The sequence below is a fragment of the Nelusetta ayraudi genome, unplaced genomic scaffold (assembly GCF_046127955.1).
Source record: "Nelusetta ayraudi isolate G7.1 ecotype Tasmania unplaced genomic scaffold, CSIRO-AGI_Nayr_v1 ptg000015l, whole genome shotgun sequence".
In the NCBI taxonomy this organism is placed as follows: Eukaryota; Metazoa; Chordata; class Actinopteri; order Tetraodontiformes; family Monacanthidae; genus Nelusetta; species Nelusetta ayraudi.
The window spans coordinates 192,501-202,362 of record NW_027466065.1 but is presented as its reverse complement, the minus strand read 5'-3'; the positions used below and the strand labels follow the sequence as shown (position 1 = coordinate 202,362).

At 49.9% G+C, this 9,862-nt stretch overlaps 1 protein-coding gene across 1 annotated transcript in view; it reads right to left on the bottom strand.

Moving 5' to 3' along the window:
- Positions 1-9,862, bottom strand: part of LOC142886196 (ephrin-A2-like) — a 79,316-nt gene that overhangs the window by 4,980 nt on the left and 64,474 nt on the right. The window contains exons 3-4 of the mRNA XM_076023159.1: positions 7,516-7,808; positions 937-1,002 (exon numbers count right to left, since the gene is read on the bottom strand). Coding sequence (XP_075879274.1) covers positions 937-1,002; positions 7,516-7,808 — 359 coding nt within the window. The remainder of the gene's footprint in view (positions 1-936; positions 1,003-7,515; positions 7,809-9,862) is intronic.

Here is a 9,862-nt window from a genome sequence, read left to right as displayed (position 1 = left end):
AAACTAAAAAAAAAAAACCCAAACCTCCTCACCAGGTCGGGCTTTGCTTTGCTTTGCTTGGGCGACGACGCAAACCGCGGCGCAAACGGACGGCCGCAATCCCATCTCGGGCCTACAGCGGCCGCTCTCGCGCTCAGCTATTTTTAAAAGCGGCAACACAATAGGCCGCGGTGACGGGCTAATGCGCTAATGCGAGCGCTATACGTGCCGACGCATGAGCCGTGCTAAATGCTGTTAGGAAACAAAGAATCTGCATTACGCGCCTCTATTTTTTTTTCTTCTCTGCCTTCCTGCCAGCCTGCCGCATTAGGAGAATTTTTATGAAGAAATATGAAGTGTCTATTATTAGATTAGGGTTAGTGTGTGATGGGCTTATTATTAGATTTCTCTCTTGTTTCCTGCCGGCGAGCGGAGCTGCTGAAGTGACGGCGGCCGGCTAACGTTTTTAGCGAGCACTCTCAGCCCCGGCGGCTCGGCTCACTTCGCTCTCTCTTTCTGCAAGGACAGAAGGTCTCGCTAGCACCCGGCGTGATGTGATGTGATTTGATGTGAAGCGCGTATGCCACTTTGTGCCTTGTGTGCTCGCGCACGTGCACGGTTGTGTGTGTTTTTGCACGCGCTCCGTGTGAATGACTCAGAACCGCTCTCTCTCTCTCTCTCTCTCTCTCTCTCTCTCTCTCTCTCTCTCTCTCTCTCTCTCTGTGTGTGTGTATGTGTGTAATTCCAGTGTGTGTAAAAGGTGTTAAAGTGTTGCCTGGCTGGTCAGTGAATCAGAGCGGAGAGTGTTGCCGGGCCATTCTATCAGACCTCTTATTCCCCTCTAATTTTACTTTGATAGCCAATCTGGACCTGAGTGCAGTGTGTGTTGTGCTTTGTGTGTGTGTGTGTGTGTGTGTGCGGGTGAGTGAGTGAGTGTGTAGTTAGAGCGTGACTTACCGGGAGGTCTGACATACACCTTCAGCTTTAGACATGCTCGTCCCACGTGGTTTGGGTGCGGAGACGCTGAGGAGAAAAAACAAAAAACAAAAACACAGATTGAAAAAAACAAAAAAAAACGCCAATAAGAACATAGATTACATGAAAAAAGTGAGGTTGACGCGGTTGATTGAACTCGCTAAAGTAATGAAGGCAGCCGGTACAAGTAAAAGGGAGCACTGAGCATCAGGTGTATGTGTGGCTGTGCTGGAAGATCAAAACGTGGCATTATTAGCCTACAAAACGGGACCTCTGGGGCAAAGAAGATCACAGATCTCATGTTATTCTCATCTTCAGGTCTTTTAGTGTTGATTCCGGGATTCGGCAGAGCAACTTTATCAATTGTCAAATTATTCCCCATTAGGCAACAATATTTTTAGCCCGTTGTTTGAGGCCCCCCTGCGAAAAAGCTGTTTTTTTTTTTAAATAGCTTCCTGCTTCAAACCGATGCTTTCGTTGGTTGGACCTAGAAGGAGGGCAAAAACAAGACAGTCTCAGTGGGCGGAGCCAACACCTGGCTAAGGGTGTTGTCACCGTGGAGAGGTGACATCACAAAGGGCTGACTTTCCCCAAAAAGCGAAGCGAGCTACTGAAGTGAAGGATGGAGGTTTTCTCAGTGTTGTAAGAGAATTCTGTCATTAATCCCACTTCACTTCTGAACAGAGACTCAGTATCTCAGGGAAAGCTCAGTATCAATTTTATTTCGAGTCAGTCCCTGAATCAGAAAATCACTTGGCACCGTTAAAAAAAAACAACCAAAAAAACAAGAACAAAAATGTTAATTTCAATCCAAATTCAAATTGCTCTACTCTTAAAAAAAAAAGAAAATCACTTTGGTATGTCCTAAAAAATTTGAATACATTTACATTACATATACATTTATTCTATGAGTGATGAGTTCATGGTCTCAGGGGAAAGTGGCAGAGGAGGAAATAAAACAACAGCAACAAAAAAGCTCAAATAATACATAAAAAACTTTTGCCGCACTTATTTACGAGACACGTCAACAAGAGAGAGACGCACGAGCGCTCAATGCGCCAAAATGAATGTCGATATAAAACCCACTCATAGAAAGAGACGCGGTGAGCCTTGAGTCAGCTCGACGACTTGAGCCGCTCCATCACACGCAGCCGCAGGCGCCGCATAACAAGGTTTAAACACAGGCAGCCTTTATTGCATATTTTCTTTGGGTTACCGACTGAGTTTTATGTAAATATGACAACGCTTCCTTGTTGGCGCAACGGCTTTAGAGGGGAAAAAAAAGAAAAAGAAAAAAAAGAAAGAGGGACTCCAAAGCGTCGCGTCAGCGGCGGCACATCAAGGCCTAGCGTGACGGAGCGCGGCAGCCAGGCGGCCGTCGAGGGAGGGAAAGGGAGCGGCAGGTAATAGTTTCACCCGGATGTCGTCATTAATGCGTCCTCCGGCTTTTTCGCCCGCTGACGTCTATCCCCCCGGAAGAGTTTCATTACATCCCTTTTAACTTCTCCCTCGCTCTGCGCTCCCGATCTCGTTAGCATTAGCCGTAAACAACGTCGATCCCCTTCAGGCAATGTAAACAAGCAGCGGGAGAGCGGCCGGGACGGCCTGCGCGCTGGGATTCGCTGGGAGGGGGGAAATAAATAGTGCCTGCCAAAAAGAAATAAATAAATAAATCCTGCCGACTTGAATGTATTTTGGAAAATGATAAAAAAAAAAAGAAAGAAAGAAAACCGTTGGGGATCGGTAAAGGAAATCCGGGCAAATACTCAAAAATTTCAAAAACATGAAGAAGCTGGTCTCTCTTTGCACGAGGTGACAGCGCTAACTCGCTAATCCTCCGCCTCCTCCTCGCCAGCCGGGCTGAATGCCAAGAAGCATCCGGAAGAAACGTTTTAAATGTCACCGCGGATCAAACTTTTAAGTGCAGCGCGAGGAGAGGGGAGTCCAATCCAAGTTTTTATTCCCACTTTGATATCACGCGAAACGGAGCCGGGGACCTGTGTGAGGGGGCGGCGAGCAGGCATGTAGATTGGCCTGCTCGCAGGGGAGCCTTCAGATTGCACGCGTAGCCCCGCTGGCCTTTTCCTCCGAGGAAATCCGAACAGCCGGAGCCCACGGCGACCCCGGCGAGGGCCATCATCGGGATCCATGGCGCGCGGGAAATAAAGCTGACCCTTCCGCTGCCCTCTCCTCTCCCGCCTTCCTCCCCCCTCCTGCTCTCACTTTGACCTTCAACACCGCTCCCTCCCCGTCACGCTCCCCCCGCCCCCCCAAATTCCGGCCGCGAGTTTTGTCAAGTCGCCCGACCTCTGCCTCCTCCTGCTCTGCCCCACCATCGCCTCACCCACCCGTGAAGCCAGTTTTGCTCGTAATCAAGACTTCCCGATGGCCGGCGGTCATTCCGCTGACAAACGGCGGCGGCACTCTTGGAGGAGAGCTCCAAATGCGAGTTTACCGGCACGGAGCATCAATCAATAACGGCTAACAGAGCCCTTCACAGAAAACTATTTCACTTTATAATGGTGTCATCAGACATAATTAGACGTTTTGTGCACAGCAAACGCAGTGAAATGAATTTATTTGACCGTGCTTCCTTATTGCTTTTTCCCTAAGAAAAAAAAAACAAAAATAACTTTGAGTAAAAATTCATCGCTGGCCTCACATTTATCGACTTTGCGATTGGCAAAGTGACAAGACAAGTTTTCTAAAGTCGTGATGAAATCATCGCAGTCTCCAGTCCTCCGGCGCGGCCAAAATATCGGAGCTCAAAAGTTAAAAAGCACAATAACTAAAGACTAAGAATTACAGAAGAAGATTTCCAAAAATGACAGGATGTTTTAAGGCTGCTAAAAAGCAGCAGTAATTTAGTTCAGGCCAAGAACTGAAAAAAAAAAAATAAAAAAATCATCTTGTGCGAGGGAAGCGTGATGAGTCAGTGGGGGAGACACAGAGAGTAGGCACGGAAGACATGACCTCCTTAATGCACCACTGTCAGTCACTAGTTATGGCTTGGAGTGACATAATGAGGAGATGCGATGCAGCTAAGACGGCTAACTATTGCAGCTAGCTATAGCATCCTACAAAAAAAAACAAAGATTGCAGAAAATTTTCTATTAAAAAATAAAAAGTCTGAGCGGCTCCGCTGGTGATTGTTTCCCAGCGTGTCCACAATGCATCGTCCCTTAGAAAGAAAATAAAAAAATATCAACAAAAAAAAACTCCCATTGAAAATCACTCAAGCTCATCAGTTGGCAGCTGGGAGGGAAAAAAAAGGGCGGAGCCTCCCTGTCAACATGTCAGCTGCATGACAAACACGCACAAACGGGGGAGAGCGCGCGCGCTCATCGCACCGGTGCGGGTCAGAGATCGGCATCAAAATCAAAAAACACACACACACACACAATGGGGAGGGCCGGCTGGTTGACGGCCTTGTTCCGCATCAGTACTGACCTGTGCGTGTGTGTGTGTGTGTGTGTGTGTGTGTGTGTGTGTGCGTGCGTTGTGCACGTGAGAGAGCGGGGAGACAGAAACAGCCAGAGACAAAAAAAAAAAAAAAACCTCGCAGCCTTGTCAGTCAAGATGATGGACGTTGCCTTTCACAGACTCACAATCACTTGACAACTGACCCCAAAAGCAGCCCCTCCCTTCCTGCCCCCCCCCCCCCCCCCCATTCTCCCCTACAAAAGCAACACACACACACACACAGAGTACACTCTTCCCTCAGGGAAGCCAGAAACACAATACGACAGTCAGCAGCCACACAGCGGCGGAGAGGCCCGGTCCGTCCGTTACACGGCCCCCGGAAACAAAAGAGTGTGTGTTTTGTACGCGCTCGGCCCGCTGGGGGAAAAGTGCAGCAAGACACTGCGCTGGGCTGTTATCTCCCTCCCGTAGCTCCCCGACTCTGACCCGCTGCGTCGTTGTGGCGCCGCAAACGGCCGTTCGAGGTGACGGAGTGTGTGTGTGTGTGTGTGTGTGTGTGTGTGTGTGTGTGTGTGTGTGTGTGTGTGTGTGTTTTTTTCTTTCTCTCACTATGCAAACACGATGCGCCGGAGGCCCGGCGATGGTAGCGGCTCCGTCCCTGACGCAGCGCTCTCAACAACCAAATGCGCTTTTCGCATCTCGGTTGCATCTCGGTTGCGATCGCGTCAGAAGAGCGATAGAAATCCACAAATAGGTTTCATTTATTTATTGTGGTTGCTGCCGACGTCAGTGGCGGCCGGGGGGGCGGTGGGGGGGTGGGGGGGGGGTGAGAATCGGCGCACAAGGGCGAGTGAGCGGACCGGGAGGGAAATGTGCTGCACTCGCATGCCAACCTGAAATAGGCTGGACGCTCATCCCATTATGGGTCACGGTGCCAGCCGGAAAAAAGGTCGGCGTTTGGAGGCGGCGGTGAGGAACGAGGAGGCCGAAACGGCTTCTCGGGTCAAGGAAACAGGAGAATTCGCCGCGTGGGCAAATTCTCTTCCCGAAGCCGCACTGATAAAAAGTTTATTCTGCTCATCGGCTCGGACCCTCCGGCACGGGGGGGGGGATGCTTAAAGGTCAGCCAGCGCGACAGTCCAGGGAGTGGGTCGAAGGTCCCGAAATATATTCACCCCCCCCCCACCCCCACCCCCATTTTCGCCGCAGTGCCCGGCAGCATTTGGAGACGCGGCGGCAAATCCGCCGTGAAGAACGATTATCAGGTCACGCTGTTTACCGTTCAGCTCTGTGTGGTTCAGGCCGAGAATCGGAAAACAATGAATGAATGAATCAACGAATAAACAAACAAATAAATGCATAAATAAAAGCAAGTGAGACAATTTAAATGTCAGATGTGTGTCTGTGCCTCTAAATCAGTGTTTTTTCAATCGCACACCAACAACTGAAAATATTATTAAGTGACACTTATTAGCCTAATAATGACAATATATAGTCACTAAATGTATTTAAACTTACTCAGTGTCTGGGCCTGTTTAGATGCACACAAAGCTGATACCCTGCTCACTTTTCCCTTTAAATCAAAGTCAGTTGTCGATGGAATGTTATGATATATTTTTTTAGACCAATTAAGTGAAATTGTATCATTTTTTCACGGCACACCGGACATTACCTCACGGTGCGCTAGTGTAGCGTCGCGGCGCAGTGGTTGAAAAACACTGCTCTAAATGAATGATGATAATCCAACAAAACTCAGCGTTAGCTTCCGGCTAAAGCTAAACCCTAGTGTTGGACCACAGACCATAAAACAAACATACAGAAAAAGTGTTCAGAGAGGACGGAAGCCACGCCTGGCTTTGCCGTGCCTCTAATCTGGAAGAGGCGCCGTGTGCCCTTTGTGATGTCATAAAGGGTGGAACCCGCCGCTCTTAACGGTGATTCCGGAGTGCATTCAGCGGAAAAAGTCACTTCCAACTGGCCCTGCTGCTCCAGCGTGTTGTCACACCGCGCCGCCCGAGCCGCCCCCACCCAAACCTTCACACACCTCACCGGCAAGTTCAAGCGCCGCCGACCGCGGAGCGTTTGAAAGTCAATTTCACGTGTCTTTTCCTGCGATTACCCACTGATCTGGGATGCGGCGAATCTAAACCCGCCCATCTGGCCGAAAAACAATGTTTAAGAGCAATTTGAAGTGACTATTTGTCCCACGCCTGGCGGGTTGGCTGGGGGAAGCGGAGGGTGGGAGGGGGTGGGGGTGGGGGAGGGAGCTTGGATGATATCTTTTGAACCCGGTTCTGAGAGAGAGTCTCAGGAGGGGCCGGAGCCCATCTGTGATACTAATACATCACTTGTTAGAGCGAGGGGGGCGGGGTGCGGGGGGGGGGGGGGGGGGGGGGGGGGTTGGATGGGGGGGGTTGGATGGGGGTGGGGGAGGACATCAATACGGTTCAAATAAATATGATTACAAGGTACGCCCGGTGACATTACCGCTTCGCCGAGCGCAGCGTCTGAGACGGCTGCGGAGGCGGAGCGCTACTTTAGAAAATAAAGGGGTGGGGGGAGGCGAGGCAGGAGAGGTGGGCTGCGTTAGACGAGCCCCTCAGTTGGCCGCTCTCGGCTAGTTTGAGGTACTTAGAGAATGTGGATGGGACCAGAAACGCAGCTGGTCGGCAGAGACACAAACTGACTCACTGGAGAAAAAGAAAGAAGAATGTCGCCTGATGTCGAGTGAAGTTTTCTTACGAATGCATTAATAACTGGAACAGGTTTGTGTTTTTGTATGTGTACGAGAACTTAAGCTTGAGATTTGATCTCTCAGCTGATGGAAACAACTTTGTCAAGGTAAAGAATGTGTAATTCAATTCATTCAGTTCCCACTTCCTCTTTGCTGCTACTTCCTTTTTTTGTCAAATTATGACCGTAAAGCAAAAGTACAAGAGTAGCGATTAATTGGCCCAACAACACCATGAAAACCTGAACTTTCAAAAAAAAAATATTTGTTTGATCACCAGGCCACAATTTTACTTTCAAATGCACTTTCATGGCTCAGCCAATTGAGTGGGAGGACCGGACTCCTCTGGGCCAAATAATTGATTAATCACTGATTTATCATTGTCAAAACAAAAACAAGCTACTCACAGATGTAGTAGTACTCGTGTCCGGGTCTGAACTCGAAACCCAGGGAGAAGGGCGTGAAGAGCTGGAACTTCTCTGAGAAGCGCAGGGGTCCGTCGGGACCGCTGGGACGGTTGCACTCCCAGCGCTTGAAGCCGCGCATCCTGTGCTGGCAGGAGGTGTAGCCCTCGTGGTTGACCATGAACAGGATGTAGCGCTCCATGCGCCCGTGCGACGGCGGGCCCTCGTAGTAAGGACAGTAGATGTCCAGGTAGTCGTTGATGTTGACTGCCACCCTGTACTCGCCGTGCCAAAACCTGCAAAGACACAGAGTGGGTGACAGGTTAGCGTCCTCTCGCGACAAAACCGGCCGAGTGGAAAGTCAGAAGGCTTCATAGGAAGTTCCAAGAAACAAACAACGCCCCCTAGAGGCTCCATGCTTGCCTTAAAAGAGGCGTTTTGACAGGAAGCCTTCAAAAGTGCGGCAAAAACATCCTGCAGGGTGTTTTTCTCCCACTTCTCCACCCTTCAAACGTTTAATAGACAAGAGAAGGGCAGAGGGATCAATAATAATTCCTTTGGTTATGGCGGGGAGTTTTAATAGTAACCGATTTCATTTTAATAACGCCGGCCGAGCGGCGCTTCACGGGCATTATTAGCGGCGGCGGCGGAGAAACGCCTCCTCGCATGACCCTCACGGGGGAGAAGTGGGTCATGTGATGCTAGAGAGCACACATTATTATCACAACGCCCGGAGCGGCGCGCTCAGGAGGAGGGGGGGGAGGAGGAGGAGGAGGAGGAGGCGGCGGCGAGTGTCCACTTAGTTCGGTACACACACGGATCACCGGGGTCGGCCCGATGAATGGAAGTGGGTCAGAGGTCGGCGAGGAATGTATATGTACGCGCAAACCGTAAAAGGCCCATTGTGTTTGAGACTCTCCCGCCGCTGGATTCCCACCCTCTGGTTTGACCGGCCCGTGCGGTAATTGCACTGATGGCTCGGGCGTAATGTGGCGAGAGGGAGGGGAGAGAGAGCGAGAGAGAGAGAGAGGGAGGGAGAGAAAGAGAGAGAAAGAGAGAGAGAAAGAGAGGGAGAGAGAGGAGAGAGAGAGAGAGCGAGAGAGAGAGAGAGAGAGAGAGGGAGAGAGAGGAGAGAGAGAGAGAGCGAGAGAGAGAGAGAGGGCGAGCGAGAGAGGGAGGGAGAGAGAGAGAGGGAGAGCGCGAGAGAGAGAGAGCGAGAGAGAGCGCGAGGGAGAGCGCGAGAGAGCGAGAGAGAGCGAGAGAACCCCACTTAGCGTCTTGTCCTCGCTGCTGCTAACGCTGGAAGCACAGGGGCCACCTTTGTTCCCCCGGTTGCCGCAGAGCAGCGGCTGAACCCCTGTTTACAATCCTGCGGCCGGCGAAGTGGAACGGTCCCATTTCAAAGGATAAGACGGCAGATATTCTATATGTTACTGTCAACAACTGGCAGAAAAAAATACGGGGAGCCCGGCAACTTTAAAAACTAGTTTTTTTCCCCCTCCGTGGTCTGTTTACAAACAGCAGTATTTCTCCAAAAACGACTGGGTGCAAACTTTTCGAAGGTCCGACGAAGATGCAAACAGAGGGCGAAGTACATGTTTTGAGGCATTTCATTAAAAAAAAAAAAAAAAAAAAAATTCACTATAAGACGTGTAATAAATCAATATGTTGTGGCCAATCGTGAATTAGTGACCCGAAATGAAACAATCACTAAAACCACGATAAACACACATTTGCTTGAACGTATCACGTTTCTCACGTTCCTCCCCTTGTGACACAATCCATCAGCGTTCCATAAATATTTAATACCTCGGATATTTTATTTAGAGCGCCATAAATAATCTGTCCCGAGGGTGCGACGTGATCTTTTGTTTTCATGCATGTACAACATCCCGCACGTTCATGTCGAATTCATGTTCAACTTTGAGATTTTTCCGAAAAAAAAAATCTTTTCGTCTCTATCGTTACGTTGAGGAGGAGCCACCCAGCTGTGCGCAGCCTGCTCAGAATTCATCAGCGGGACTTTGTTAAAGGCTAATAAGAAACGCCTCCGCGGGCACCGGGCACACATGACCGCTCACCGCTAACGCGCTAACGGCACCTTCGCCTCCATCAATTTCTCGCTCATGGCGCGCGGGGCCCCCTGCAAATTTGTTTAGGAATTCCAGCTGCGGCGCTTGATCAGATCTTGTTTCTTCCAAGTAAATTCCCGACTCAAGAAAAAAAACAAAAAAACGCCTCCAATCAAACAGGCATCAACGAAACGCGGAGCAGGCGGCCAACTCCCGCGTGCGCTTCAAACAAATTCATCATTTTTTTTTCCCTCCTTTTTTTTTTTTTTTTTTTTTCC